Source organism: Lactuca saligna, chromosome 7, assembly GCF_052625555.1.
Source record: "Lactuca saligna cultivar CGN05327 chromosome 7, ASM5262555v1, whole genome shotgun sequence".
Taxonomy (NCBI): domain Eukaryota; kingdom Viridiplantae; phylum Streptophyta; class Magnoliopsida; order Asterales; family Asteraceae; genus Lactuca; species Lactuca saligna.
The window spans coordinates 15,619,438-15,635,464 of record NC_136423.1 but is presented as its reverse complement, the minus strand read 5'-3'; the positions used below and the strand labels follow the sequence as shown (position 1 = coordinate 15,635,464).

The 16,027-nt window shown below is 32.8% G+C and overlaps 2 protein-coding genes across 2 annotated transcripts; both read right to left on the bottom strand.

The window, feature by feature from the left end:
• Window positions 1-1,402: 1,402 nt before the first annotated feature.
• On the bottom strand, window positions 1,403-4,477 carry LOC145003953 (cytochrome P450 716B1-like). The gene is made up of 4 exons (XM_078962850.1): window positions 3,811-4,477; window positions 2,339-2,786; window positions 1,989-2,176; window positions 1,403-1,893 (listed from the first exon to the last, which is right to left on the bottom strand). The coding sequence occupies exons 1-4, from the start codon at window positions 4,315-4,317 to the stop codon at window positions 1,561-1,563; spliced, it is 1,476 nt and encodes a 491-aa protein (XP_078818976.1). The 5' UTR covers window positions 4,318-4,477; the 3' UTR covers window positions 1,403-1,560.
• A 9,647-nt stretch (window positions 4,478-14,124) lies between these two features.
• LOC145005810 (F-box/kelch-repeat protein At3g06240-like) lies at window positions 14,125-15,791 on the bottom strand. Its single transcript, XM_078964926.1, has 2 exons — window positions 15,621-15,791; window positions 14,125-15,455 (listed from the first exon to the last, which is right to left on the bottom strand). Exon 2 carries the CDS (start codon window positions 15,417-15,419, stop codon window positions 14,286-14,288), a length of 1,134 nt encoding a protein of 377 aa, XP_078821052.1. The 5' UTR covers window positions 15,420-15,455; window positions 15,621-15,791; the 3' UTR covers window positions 14,125-14,285.
• Window positions 15,792-16,027: the final 236 nt, after the last annotated feature.

The following is a 16,027-nucleotide window of genomic DNA, read 5'->3' as shown; positions in this document are numbered from 1 at the left end:
TGCTAGTCATACATAGCACTGGACCTATAGGCATTTGAATATCCGATCCTACCCTAATCCCTTCATCAAAAAAGAACATGAAATAAGGTCAAACCAAACATTCTTAGGCTATAAGATCTTAGTTATACACATTCATAAAAATTCAAAAAAATTCAAAAAAATTTCAAGCATCCAAAAACCATGTATAACTAATACACGATGAGTTAGAGCCTCCAACTCGTCGACTAGGTCTTATGTGATGAACAAAAATCTTAAAATTTCATACGTGGGAGTCGAGATGTTACATAAACCCTATTTTTGTGTAAATTTCGAATCATATACTAGTTTCTAGGGTTTTGCTTTGGTATTCAAGTTTGCATGTTCAACTAGTGAAAAACATAGATCCAAAGCAATATGGTTGCATGAACACATATGATTTGTAGCTATGCTCAAACCCATCAAATACCAGCGACGCTATTAACGGCGACATGGAGCTTTAACGGGACTCAAGCTTGAGTCGCCGCTAATTGTTCACCAGTAATGCTCTACGATCCAAATTTGTGGTTACCCCTTCTGGTAAATCCCAACCATCGGAACAACATTCTAATCCAATGGTTGAGGGCTCTTCTCGCACAACTTAAATACCGGCGACATTTTGTTGCTGCTAAAGTTTAAATTGTCCCCGCTAATGATCGTGAAAAACAAGAAGCGGGATAAATTCTCTCCTTTGGTGTCACCGCTAATACTAAATTGTCATCGGTAAAAACCTCTCGTCTCTGCTATTAAGTTTCGCCAGTAAAGGTCGACGAAATAAGCCCAAATATCCCTTTCTTTATTCCTGCTTCCTTCCTGTTCCTTCTGTTTTACGGCTTTCTTTCTTTCTTCGAGCTTCAACCCACAATATTTTGATCAATAGCGACGGGGCGGTAGCGGTGATTTTTTACCGGCGATTTTGATAGTCTTTACCGGCAACTTTTGTCTTTGCTATTACCCTTTTTTCTTGTAGTGTATAGTTGGGAAGAACGTTACATTGTAATTTCCAAGTGTCGAACCATGTCTTTTACTTTATCTTAAACCTCAAATATGTCGACAACCAAGTGATCATCGGTTCATTTTAATTGTCAATATTAAATAATGGACAGGTTAGATTTCACTTTACGAGTTTTTTTCTATTAGCAAATACTATAAATCAAATAGTTATTCATTAATTTATACTTGTTTACATGTTTTGCGCACTAATTTCTTAGGGACACATTTTTCCATATTACATCTTCAACTTCTTTTGTTTGTCATTTTTTTAAATAATTTTAATGTCATTTTATACTTTAAAATATTAATAAAGGAGTTCATGGACTCGCAAATATTGCAAGTGTTGATCACTATATATGGGTTGGACAATTGTAGTTTGTCTTAGAGCATCAGCTACACAAGATTTAGTAGAATGATTGAATTAAGTGAAATACATGGTTGACATACATTCAAAGGATTAAAATCAACCATAACAGATACCAAGTTGGCATTAAACTTTATAAAATTGAATGAATTTTTATGCCCTTAGGAAGCTATTGGCCTAAATCTTGCCTACAATGATACTTTAGATGACATAAATGTTGCTTTTATGGGTGTGATCCTAACCAACAATCCTTGATTGAATTCTGGCATTGGATTTCTCACGAAGCATTCGTCTTCCTTAAGAAGCTCCCATGTGAACTGTGTCACCAAGCGATGAATCATAGCTAAAGTTTCCATTTTCGCTAGCTCAATACCGGGACACATCCTTGGCCCTGCTCCAAACGCTACAAAACTAAAAGGTGGTGGCTGCAGTGAATGCTTCTCAAAACGAGTTGGATCAAACAAGGTCGGGTTTTGGAAGATGTCATTGTTCATGTGTGTCATGGACGAAGACAACAACACCTAAAAAAAACAAATAAAACCAAATAAGCCTTAATTTATGCTACTATGATATTTTGTATCCAAGTCTTTATTTGTTAATTGTTTATGTGACGTACTTGCCATCCTTTAGGAATTATGAATCCTCCATACTCAATATCTTGCATCGCTCTTCGGAAGGACAAAGCCACAGGAGTATTTATCCTTAGCATCTCAGATGCTACTCTCCATGAGTACTTCATCTTGGTAAGGTCTTCCCATGCCAATGCTTCCCCTAGTGCTTTACTCTTAGCAATTTCTTGTTGCTCTAAAAATTCAATTTTGTGAACTCGTCAGTTAAACAAAAATACAATTTACGTGAGGTGGGATCTTCTGTCTATTAGTGTTAGGGAAATTTAATGATAAAAACACTTACATTTTAACATATTATTAGAATGATTACAATAGAAATGTGGATAAGATGCTTTACCAGAAACTATGGCTGAGTAGACAGATTCATTGTTAGCCAAAAGTTTAACCAAAAACGTGAGGAGAACTGAGGTTGTATCATATCCTGCAACCATCACGACGATGATGTTGTCAATGATCTCCTCATCAGACATCATTGGTGATCCATCATCATCATGAATACTAATCAACGAAGTGATAAGATCTTTGTCGCGAGGGTTAGCTTGTTTTTGTTCTTGAAGTGCTTCCCTTTTTTCACGTATAATATCTATAAGCATCGGTACTAATTTCGTTCTTGCTATAATCCCACGATTGAATTGAGTGAACGGAAGATTAATTGGAATTGCTAGCACACCTTCAATCATGTGTTGGAAATGTGGTAGGAGTTTATCTCTTTTAAGCCCTCTTTCAATCCCAAAGAGGAGCGAGCAAATGACGTTGAAGGTTAATGTCTTAATTAGGGGTTGCACCTACAATTTTGTGCCAAATAATGTTAAAAAATAGATTAAATGATCAAAACAATATACATTGTTGAAAAGTTTAGATTTAAAACATGACATGTCAACTATAATAATATTCTTTTAATTAAGTAGTATTTCTTTAAATTAGTTATCTATAAATACAACAATTATTGTTTCTTCCTAATAAGTTATTAGCTATGAGAAAGGTCGTGCATGAAGCATATTTTAAACAAGGTATAAAACGAAAATAATGTAATTAATATAGCTCATATTCATGAATAAAACGAAAATAATGTAATTAATATAAGTTTCATAACACACATCCACACATTTTGTATTATGAAATTGTACATGAATAACAGGAAAATAATGTAATTAATATAGCTCATATTCATATTAGTTACATAAGGTATAAAAGTTGATTATCCACGCTGACTCTTACATAATAAGTTTCATAAGGCACGTCCAAACACTCACTTATATTTGTGAAATTGTACATCATTAAAACGAAAATAATGTAACTAATATAAGTTTAAGAATTTTCATCACTTATTAACGGGTTTCACATGCGCTTTTAGTAAACATTGTATCCATTTTGCCTAAAGTTATATATTATACTTCGAATTCAGAATAGGGATTGGTCGATTATATAGCATTTACAAATTGTTGGGTAATCTTGATGGGTCAAGTCCGATTATGTTATGGGTCAGTGGAGTCAAAACTTGTAGCAAAAGACATGGTCATGTCATGTAGTTTTTCAAAAATGAGTAATACACAGAAAATTGGACCATTTGTGAGCCTCTGTCTTCATAAACACTTTGCAGATTAGAGAGTTTGTTTTGATCCTGTGCAGGTGACTTTCCAACACAAATATGTCTATATATATTTAAATTATGTTGGATTAACATGAACAAGAATACACATCTATCAACGAAATTCAGAATTTAACAATGATCAATACTTTTATTGTGCTTTCTAAATGCTAAAAATATAAAATTAGCTTAGGACGAAGAAATTTTAGTATTTCGTGTACCTGAACCTCATGTCGACCATGCCAATGCGTTTGAAGGTGGTGTTGGATTTCTTCATCGACTTTTGCAACATATTGCTTCAACACTTCAAGCTTTAGAAACGAAGTGAGAGCTGCTCTAACTCGTTTATGATCATGGCCAGCCAACTCAATTATATTTTTTGAACCCAAGATTCTACTAATCGATGGTGGTTGTGTGTTGGTGAGTATGTTCCCATCACAAGTGTAGATGAACTTATTTGCAGCTGGACCATGTAAAACAACTGTCGGGTATCCAAAAAGACTGGCTTTCCAAATAGGCCCGTGTTTTGTTATTCCTTCTTGAAACCATTTATCGACCTTATCGGCTTTCAAGGCCTTCAAAAGGTCGAAACTTTGCCCTATCAAGGGTAGTCCCAAAGAACCGGGTGGAAGTCCATCTGGATATTTCTTACCTCGAAAAAGGAAAAAGATAGGAAATAAAACTAACAACAAAAACAGCAATAATGTTATCAAAATCTGTAATTCCATTGCTAGAAATTAACACAATCTGGTTTCAGAGAGTCCTTGTGTGTGTATGTGTATTGGATTGTATGTTTAAAAAAACTCATGTCTAAATGTGATCGTCCTTTTCTGTGTTTCGCATCAAATGAAAAAGATTCTTTGGCCCATAAAACAACGAGATGGTTTTCTTCTGACACCTATATATATATATATATATATATATATATATATATATATATATATATATATATATATATATATATATATATATATATATATATATATATATATATATATATATATATATATATATATATATGTGTGTGTGTGTGTGGTTTATTGTTTATTTATCAACACGTTATAAGTGTTGATACACGAGAGGAAAATAGGTGTGGCAGTTTTCGTCTTAACGCCAATATATTCTAGACGAACACGTTTTAGCAAACCAGCTACCATCAGTTGTAAAATGGCCGACAGCCCGAAACCATTTAACTATTCAAATTGTTCGTGTTTTCTTTTCTTTATGATTTGAAAACACTTTAAAGGGCTTAGACCCACTTATGAATAACGACGTTTTCTTTTGGTGGCGGATGTCGATATGATGATGGTAATAGAGGTGGGAAGGGTCCGGATTTAAAAATCTTACATATACAGGAGTTATATACTATATTAGTTAATCGGTAGTTAAAAAAAGCCCATAATTAAACTAATGAAGTTAAACGAATTGAAGTAAATCCATAATTAAACTAATTAAATTAAAAGAATCGAAGTAAATGGAGGTAAATCGATAACTAAAATATGGGTGACGTAGTGAAGTCTATTGGATTTTAATTGTGGGCCCCAAGTTTACTCATAAACATAACCCTATTACTTTTCTAAATATTAATTAAAATTTTAATAAAGATTGGCAGAGCTTTTTATTTAAAAAAACCTATGTGGGCTTCAAATTATGCATACACTTGTATACTATAGTTTGGACTTTTAAAGGAGATTGAGGGGGCAGAGTACTCTTATTCATCTTGAATACTCTTATTCATCTTTTCTAATTTTAAAATACCTTCTGAAAAAATATTAAAATCTAACAAATATTAAAATATAAAATATATTCTGAAAAAATATTAAAATACATTCTGAAAAAATACATCTTGAATACTTCAAAATATTAAAATCTAACAAAAACACTAATTCATTCTGAAAAAATACATTCTGTTAGAATACTCTTATTCATCTTTTCTTCTTTTTCCACATCAATGGCAGCCTCTTCAAAATCTATATCCAAAAAGAAAATATAATCAACTTTAAAATATTAAAATTTTTAATATATTCTAAATCAATAAACTATAAATTCTAAAAGAATGTGTTAGACATTAAATACTTTTAATTTATTCTAACAGAATGTAATACTCGAGCATTACACTTCTTAAGTTAACTTGGAACTCAAGATTCTATTGTGACAAAATCGAAATATAAGATTCCATTCTAGTAGAATGTTGTAAGGTTCAATATCATTACAACCTCTTCAAAACTTAAAAAAAATATCAGAAAGCAAAAATATGTTCATTCCATGAGACTATTCATTCTATGATAATATAAATATTTAATAAAACATGTTCGTATTAATTCTGGTAGAATGCATAGCATACGGTTAGATTTTTTAGATTCTTTTTTAGATATTTCAACAAACATTTGTTAGGCATTATCACCAAACAAGCAAAAAATAATGTAAAAAATTAATGAAATTAAAATAATAAAGAATTTTATGGTTTGTTGTGTTGATTGAGTAAATCGGACACATAGGGTGACTTACAAAGAAATGGAGAAAAAAAATATATAGTGTTCAGCAAACGAATTCAAAGAGTAGAAAAAATAAATAAGCTATAAGGCTACAACAAAAGTATATATAAAAAATAGACACATAATACCAAATTGAACCTATAAAATACTACTATATACGTATTATCAAAACAAATTCCAGAAATCCACTTATCGTCAAACAAAAACAATTTTAATGTTTGTTTGAAATTGATTCCCAATAAAAACAAATTAAAACAAATTGACTATTATGTTAATTCCATTTTATTGTAATTTATGGTTCTCTTTTTTAACTTATTGAGATCAGTTTAAAACAATAATCGTTTTCGATGATGAAGATAAAATATTACTTTTATTTTTATGCGTTCATTAGTTTTGTGAAAAAATCAACAAAACCATAAAATTAAATATATATCTTTAATAATTCAATTGAATTTCATGTTGATTGATATTTAAGAATAGATGATTTTTACCTTACATCGATTTGATTGTTGAAGGAAAACCAATATTTGAAGATGTGACCTTGAGTTTCTTGGCGTCGGAATCGGTGGTGAAAGATAACCATTTGTAGATACGCGACCAACAATAGAGGTGGCCGCAAAGAGTGACCACCAGATCTTTAACGAAATCGAGGCAGATGCTGCAATCGAAACAGGGCAAAGGGAGCACGAAGAGTCGGCAATGGAGATGATGACGGTGGTGGTCGGCAGCTAAGATGATGATGGTTGTGGACGATGGATTTTGAGAAAACGGGGAAAGGGTAGTGGTGTTATAGGGTTGTAAAACTGATAACCTAATTTAAAGGGATATTATTTGATTTTATCAATTACCATAATTAATTATAGTATAGATTACTATTATACTCTTATATTTATTATTAAAGATTTATTTTTTTCTTAAATTCTTATTGGTCCATAAATACATACAATAGTCGTAAAGATTTGAACTCAGTTTTCTCTCTCTCTCTCTCTCTCTCTCTCTCTCTCTATATATATATATATATATATATATATATATATATATATATATATATATATATATATATATATATATATATATATATATATATAGAGTCAAGATCAAATAAGAAGGAAATTTTTGGTAGGAAGGTAAGAAGTTTTTTTTCTACATATTTTTTTTGCGAACAAACAAAATGAATCATTACATGATTCATTTGTAAGATGTTTCACAAGAAAAAATTCTCAAAAAAACATCTCGATGATTCATTTATATAATGATTTTGTTGTTATTCACTAAAATTATCATAAAAGTGGATTTTTTTTCTTAATTTACTTAAAAATGAATCATATATATGTTTTTTTGAGAATTTTTTCTTGTGAATCATCTTACAAATGAATCATCTAGTGATTCATTTTTTTTGTTCGTCAAAAAAATATATAGAAAAAAAAACTTCTTACCTTCCTACCAAAAAAAATTTCTTACCGGATCTATATCCTATATATATATATATATATATATATATATATATATATATATATATATATATATATATATATATATATATATATATATATATATATATATATATATATAGGGTTAGGTTCATGTGAGACGGCCTAATTTTGTGAGATGCAATCATAGCCACTTATTTTGTAGATAAAAAAACATATTTAAAATGAAAAATAATTAAAAATTTTCGAAAAAGAATTTCAAATATTGTTTTCATGATTTATATTTTCCGGAAAAAAAATTTTAAAAAAAATACCAAAATAAATAAAATTAAAATTTAAATTAAAAAATATTGTTTTTTATATATTCTAGTACAATATTAGAATATTTTACATATCTTATAAATCTAGTAGAATATTCTAAAATTCTAAAAATCATATTATAATATTTACAATGTAATACTCTATTAGAATATTTCAAGTATTTAAAAAAAACGCTAATTTTTTTTATTTTTTAGGTAAAAAAAGTAACAAAAATAATAATTAAAAAAAATCAGTTTTTTCTGTTTATTTTGCAATTTTAAATTATTTTTAGAATGCGTCTCACGTTGGCCGCAAAGAGTGACCACCAGATCTTTAGCCAACAAGAATAGCATGTCAAAATAACGTTATAAAAACTTTATATTATTAAAAAAATCATACCCAACAAGAATAGTAGGAATAGAAACCAAAAGAAGTACAAGCATGAGGCCGAGTTGCTACTCTTACTCATCTTGATTTGATCTTCTTTTGCTTACATCATCAATTCGATGTCCATCTATAAACAATATGTAATTTTCACTTCATTAAAACAATATATATATATATATATATATATATATATATATATATATATATATATATAATGTGTTTATTATTTACTAAATGAGTACAAATATTTGTTACCTTTGTTAAGACAGTATGTTGATGATTGAGATGGGCTTGTTGTTGTACTTGAAGAATCTCTACAATCATTTATGCTTATTGATAAATAAATTTATCTACCTTAATCTCATCATTTATGTGGTATTCGACTATAAGTGTGTAGTGATTCACATGTAAATCATAAGTGAATCACTTATGAATTACATGTGATTCACATGTAATCCATAGGTGAGTCACATATTAATTACATGTGATTCACATGTAAATCATAGGTGAACCACAAATGAATTACATGTGATTCACATGTATATATCATAGTTGTTGTATTTGTTTTGGGTAGTTGTGATGATCCTTGAGACAAATATGAGTATGTGTGGAAGGTAGTATGGGTCCGTATTACTGAACGCACAGTAATCGTATGCGTAGCGAGGAAGTCGTAAACCCAAGGGGTAGTCTCATCATGTGGTTGTAGAAATGTGTATTGTGGCACTCCTGATGCATTTTTTGTTTGTTTTTAGTATGGAGTTCACAAGGGAATCTGGTGCAGGATCTGGAGCTGATGGTTAGGATAGGTCGGGGTTAACTATTGATCAGATACGAGAGATAATTACTGTTGAGGTTTCACAAATATTGCAGGAAGAATTGTATGGTATCGTGGATCGGATCCTGGGTTTGGTTTTGGAAGGGTTTCGTCTGTCTGGAGGTCAGACACAGTGTAGAGTTTCAGCTCCCAGGCGGATCGGAAGGTTATTCTTTTGATGACTGAGGGTAGAGTATTAAGGTTCATTTTTCAGATGGGTTTTGATAGTAGTATCGATGGGTGGTCTTCGGTGCGAGATGACCCCTCCGTTTCTTTTGGGTTCATTTAATATCGACTGTTGTAACAGAAGAAGTCGAAATGAACGATTTTGAGGGCGAAATCTAATTTAAGTGGGGGAGAATTGTAACATCCTGTTTCAGATCGTTTTGTGATTTAAGGCTCATGGGTCGTAATTCGGGTATGGAAGGTTTTGAGGATTTAAAGAAGAAAGATTTAGACCCTTTTGGATATGGGTAAGGTAGGTTGCGTGATAAAAGAGTTTGGTTTGTGCTTTTAGATCCCAAGGGAATCAGTAAAGGCGTTGGTTCGGGCCTTTCATGAATTTTGCATCCAAGGTTGTAGAACTTGTTACTCGGTACCTGCTCGGCCGACAACCGAGTAGCAAGTACTCGGGACTACTCAGGGAGTACTCGGATTCGGTAATTCATGTAGAAATACTTTTAGGGACATTATATATGTCAAAATCATAAGCTGATTAAATATATAACAAAATTAGATACATGTGAATACACAATAACTAAAAAACACATATTGGTTTCACTTCGTGAATAATTACTGAGAATTTAAGATATATATATATATATATGTAGTAATAATCACATGTGTATGTTAAATAATAGATCATTAATTATATTATACATATTAATCACATAGTTGACCAAGTTTTACAACATTGCTCAGTTCAATAAGGGTCGATCGGGGAGTACTCGGGATTTTGCAACTCGCATCGGTAGGGGGACGAGTAGCCAGTACTTGGAGGAGTAATTGGCCAAGTTGGCGAGTTTTACAACACTGTTTGGATCTGATTTCGAGTGGCTTTCAAGAAAGATAAAGTTGATAGAAGTGTAGGGCTTCTCGTTGCCTTTCTGTGGATATAAATAACATCAAAAACGTAGTTATAACGAAGAAGTTATGAACATTTGAAGTTAGGTGGGTTTTGGGCAGAACCAGGTACGCGGGGCGTACCAGATGGGAATGAATGGCGTTCAAGGGAAAAATGATGCAATGGGCATTCGATGAGCTGCATCAAAGACTCGTTTTTAGGGTTTGGCCCTTTTATAAGCATCATTATGGACCCAAACCTCTTTCATTCTTCAGCCTTCATCCTCTCTAACCCTAAGAACGAAACCTTAGCCTCCATTTGAGTGATCCTTGAGCTTTTTGGTGATTTAGCGGGTTTTTGGTGCTTATTGTGCAAGAAGGAGTTTCTTGAGGAAGCATTGCTTGGCTTGGAGCTTGTGGATTCAAGCCTTAATCATATTGATCTAGCTCCAGAAAGTATAAAGTTTGAATCTTGGTGGCTTTCTCATGGGATCTATTTGGGGTATGACTTGCTATGTTTTGGCCCTTGAAGAAGAAGGAACTTGGCGATCAAGCTATTGTTAGAGTAAGGCTTCTAGATCCAGAACCTTCATCAACTTTGCAAGCTACTAGAGCTATAAAGTTTCTATCTTGATAAATCATGTGTTTGATCTAACTAGTTTTGGGTTTTATGTGCTTTTTGTCCCAAAGCTTTGGTCTTTATGATTATGGGCTACTCTAGACCATTTAAGTTGTACTTTCTGAGGTTTTTGAGTGTTCTAAGGCATAAAAATGTGATCTTGGTCCATTCCTCCCATCCATGCAAAGGATTATAAAGTTTGGGTTTTTGTGTTAAAAGTTAGGGTTTGGGTTTGAGCACATTTAGCCATGATACGGCATAAAGTTGGGAACTTTATGTTGTAAAATGCCTTCTTGGACCAGATCTGAGTGTTGGGTGAAAGGACTTAAGGAGTTCAGGACTAAATGTGAGTCATTGGCCTCTTTATGGAGTTAGAGTGTTTGGAAATCATGTTTGGGCCCCTTTGAGTCATGCCAAGGATTAAAGCCTTCGAATTTATGGATTAATTTATTATTATGGGATTATTTTGAGGTGTTGGATACTGGACTTAATGGAATAGTTTATTAGAACAAGAATTGGAATTTCACCGGGAACATCGTGCGTAATCTTTGGGAACACAGCGCATTCCTGCTTTAGTCCCCATCAAGCGATCCGGCGATGAACGTCATGCGTTCCACCCATGAACGTCGCGCGTTTGTCTGATCAATTGAGTTGTGGGTTTTGTACTTGGACTTGTTCTTGAGGTTGGGCTTTGTTGTTTTGGGCCTTGTTAGGCTTGCCTTGATGGGTTACCTTGTTGGGCCTAAGGAGTTATTGAGTTGGGCCTTGGTGAGCCTATTTGGGTTTGGGCCTTACAGGGCATGTTTAGATTGGGCCTTGTGCTTTGGGTATAACCCTAAATGTTATCTAAGAATGATTTTGTTTGGCCCAGTGTGGAGTTATTGTGCAGCGGACACGAGTGTAGGATTTGTTATCCATCGGCTAAGGTGAGTCTTCTCACTATACTTACCTATGTGGTAATTTATGTGTAACTGGAGTATCTTATTCGTGTTATTGACCGGAGGGTCTTATTCGTATTATTGATCGGAGGGTCTTATTTGCTTATACTAGAAATATGTGCTATTATGCATTTTGTCTTTGTGACTTATGTTGATATATTATTTTGTGTGTATATATTGAGTTATGACCAGAGGGTCTATACCGAGACGTGAGACCGGAGGGTCTTCACTGAGACACATGACTAGAGGGTCTTCACTGAGACACATAACTGGAGGGTCCTTATCAAGATATAGCCATAAGAGGCTAATTATTTGTGTATGTGGTATTTTGGGGAACTCACTAAGTCTCGTGCTTAAAGTGTTGATTTAAATATGTTTCAAGTACTTTTGTAGATTTCGGGAAGGCGGAAGCATGATTGTACACATTCGCTGGCTTATGATGTTTGTGGATTTTGGGATACTCTAATATTGTTTTGATAATGATTTATAATTCTGTGATGACTTGGATTTATAAATAAAGTTTGGTGAAATAAAAATGAGAAATTTGTTTTGAAATTTGAGGTGTTACAATATATATATATATATATATATATATATATATATATATATATATATATATATAAGAGAGAGAGAGAGAGAGAGAGAGAGAGAAAGCTACAATCATATATAAACAAAGAAGCATTATATATATATATATATATATATATATATATATATATATATATATATATATATCATCCACTTTGTTGAAACCTTTCGTATATTATCCTTTAACCTATAGTACTCGATCGTTAAAGTAATATATGTGAACAGGTTCAAAATGTAGGATTGTATATGGTGTAAAAGAAGACTTAACATAAAAGTTTATTAACATCCTAAGTCATTTTCCCTGGGAATGGTACAAAAACATATATAAAAAGTTGAACTTCAAAATATTTGGAATAATAAGGAATTTAATTTCACCTATTATTTTGGTTGGAATGTCATGAAACTGGGTTTTACATCCCGCACTATACGAAAAAAATACTTGAGTTGTCAAATTAGTATGTCATATACATTCAGAAACGATTTTGTTATTAGAATGTAAGAAGGAAACATATAGTATAGCTATTACATCTAAGCAGGATATATATATATATATATATATATATATATATATATATATATATATATATATATATATACACACACAATGTCAAACAAAGAGCCACGTAACTAGATATCTAGTTTATCCAGTGAAGCTGAAGTGGAAGGTCACCTCTATCGGGCTCTTTGGTTTCTTAGATGGGTTGCCTGGTTGCCTCAGATATGGTTTCTAATTTGATTTTGCTTCAGATCTAGTGGTGGTTTGATTTTTCAATTTTACCTTATACCGATTTGCTTTTTCCATTTTCCGTTTTGATTTCCTTTAAATTTGCTCATGATACGGTAGTCATTTTTCACTTTTACCATTTCCCGTTTTCCAAGTTTCTGGAACAATTTTGTTGTGATTTACTTTTGATTTGTTTCATATGTGAACGGTATGGTGGCGTCCGACGGTCATATCAAAGAAAACGAAGGGGGTGACTTTTCATTGGTCGAGTATTCGAAGAAGAGGTTGATGAGGAGGGTGTTGGGTAGGGAGGTGGACCACATATCTAGTTACCATATTTTTAATTTTAATAGGTTAATAACATAAATAAAAATAATAAAAAGATTAAAAAAAACACCTACAATGGTAAAATAGTCTTTTTAGAAACTAAACGCACAACAAAATTATATCTTAAGAACCGTCCGAGTTAAAAAAAAAATTGTGATCAAACACGTAGATTATCCTAAACCATAGAGACCATTTGCGTAATAATAATAATAATAATAATAATAATAATAATAATAATAATAATAATAATATAAATCATTAACATTAGAGTTAATTTTTGCAAATATTTAATCGCTTTAATCTACTCGAATCCAAATACACAAAATAAAGATATTAACATCATTGAGAGAGTCAAGCCATTACAATTCAAATCGATGTCGTCGTTTAAGGTTTGGACATTGTTTTATTTTCTTGTCCGTCGTCTTTGGTTTCATCGACACCATATAGCAGCAGGTGTATCATGAATAATCATTATGAAGTATAAGTTAAATAGTTAATTGTAAAGTAACATTAGGATATGTATGATTTAATTGAAAATTATTGTTTAGTTTATATGTTGAGTATGAATATAGTTTTTGTACAGATATAGGGTTCAATTAAGATACCCCTTAATTTATTATTACATAATTGGGCACAATACTTGATGAGTTTGATTGAGTGCAAAAGTCATAAGATATTAATGAAAAAGTAAGAACTCAACATATTAAGGTTTTTCCATTACAAAACGATTCAACCAAAAGTTTTTGTTTACACTTTATTTTTGTTTTGGGCATTCTCAATTTACCTAAAAGATTTAAAAAGTTGCATACGTATTGAAAGTTTAGAACTTGGAAAATGTTTGTACACCCAAATCATATGCCAATATCCTTAAAAAGTGATTCACCAAAGGAAAGTGTTATCAAAAACATATTGTTTGCAAAAGCAAATGATAAGATCCAAAACATATTTAAGTATCCAATCTAAAGACTTTACATTTGATATAAGATCCAAATCACGAACTCAAAAACAAACTTCAAAATTGAAATTGAGAGATGCTGCAGCAGCTGGCAGGTGACACCCAAACAAGACTATCAACATACCGAACAACTTTATGTATCCATTTACATTCACCTTGAAACTTAAAGAATTTAGTTGCAATTGGATCATACAAAGCAAGATCACCTCTTAAATCTTGAAAAAGGAACTCATTGTGTGATATGATTCCACGTGGAATTAACTCACAAGGGGAAAAGACATGAAGTTTCACCCATGATTCAGCCACCCCATACTCATCCATCACCCACAGCTCAAATTTAGTTGATCCTTTTGCTTGAAAACTTGACATTACACAAAGTTTTCCAGTAAAAACTCCTAAGAGATTTGAGATTTTATACACAGTGTAATCTAGTACAGAATCTGGAAGATGTATCTCATGAAATGTCTCTGCACCCAAATCAAATGCCAATATCCTTTTTGGAGCAATCTCCAAGTTAATACAAGCAAGCCAATGAAGACGATTTTGACAAACTACATCTTGATCATAAATATTTGTGAGGTGTGATGGAATCTTTTGAGTGATAAACTCCCAGGTCCCTTTTCTCATGCTGTAAACCTCAGCTTGCATCCACTCTGTAGTGTCAACTTTTGAACCAATGATGCCTAAAACTTTTACAACTTTGTAATCATCAGTTGTGGGATCAAACCCAAACCCGAAATTAGTACAGATCCAAGCATTACATTCAGAGGGCAAGGAATAGGGTGGGAGAGTTAATAAGGCAGAGAGAGAAGGGTTCCATATGTAGATCACATCGGAATACTCGTATGATCCGTATTCAAAGCAGATTAAGCCGTTAACAGATCCAATGACACTGCCACTTCTGTTTTCAGATTGGGGATTAAGTGGGAGTTTGATGAAATTAGCGAGATCCAGATTGGGAGATCGAGAGGGGTGTACTGTGAATGGTTTAGAGTCGAAAGAAAATGGTTTTTTGAAGATCAAGAGAATTTCATTGTTGCTATCAACTGAATGATCCAGGTGATATTTTATGAAGGAGGAATGAGATAACAGAGCATTCCATGATTTGCAGACAGTCCTCATTTTAGCAAGATGTTTCGCCCTAAACCCGATGAATATGTTTGATAAAACACAGTGTGGGAGTTTCTCCATGGTTTCCGGTCGTTGTGGTGAACAATGGCGAAAACCCTAACAGAAATCACAATTAACAAATTTTATTACAAACTGTTACATTATTTAACAAAAATTCCAGGATAATAGAGGTTTATTAGTAACGATTACGCTGCTAACAGGCACTACTAACTAGCCATAATGATTTTGCTAGAAAATGAGTAAACAGGGCGATAGTGATACCTAAAGAGAAATCAAGAAGCGAGAACATATGAGAAACGGAGAACCAGAACGGCGGAGGTGGAAGCAGGTATCTGTGCACAGGTCGCCGACGGCGGTGGCGAAAGAAAGAGGATACAGAGAGCGACGAAGAAAGAGGAAGGATGGCGAGAGCGCGGGAGATAGAGAACGCGAGACTTTGGTCAAAAGGGTTTCTTTTCCAAACGGATAAACCCATGTTTTAAAACCCGGGTCGACCCGGCCGGTTCAACCGGTTGGACCATGATCCGGGGTAGAAGGCGGGTCAAATTAGACCGGTTTTTTGTAAAAATACGAACCGGATCGAACCGGCCGGGTTTCCCCTAAACCGCGGTTCGACCGCTTATGTTGAACCGGTTAAACCGGTTTGACCCGTTTCAATAGAGTTTGGA

Bases quoted from the DNA above. Each gene is read 5' to 3' on its own strand.
- LOC145003953 (XM_078962850.1), bottom strand. From the start codon at position 4,317: ATGGAATTACAGATTTTGATAACATTATTGCTGTTTTTGTTGTTAGTT. The intron at 2,787-3,810 runs GTACACGAAATA...ACAAAATTGTAG, and splicing joins ATGGTCGACATGAGGTTCAG to GTGCAACCCCTAATTAAGAC. The intron at 2,177-2,338 runs GTAAAGCATCTT...TTGAATTTTTAG, and splicing joins CTACTCAGCCATAGTTTCTG to AGCAACAAGAAATTGCTAAG.
- LOC145005810 (XM_078964926.1), bottom strand. From the start codon at position 15,419: ATGGAGAAACTCCCACACTGTGTTTTATCAAACATATTCATCGGGTTT.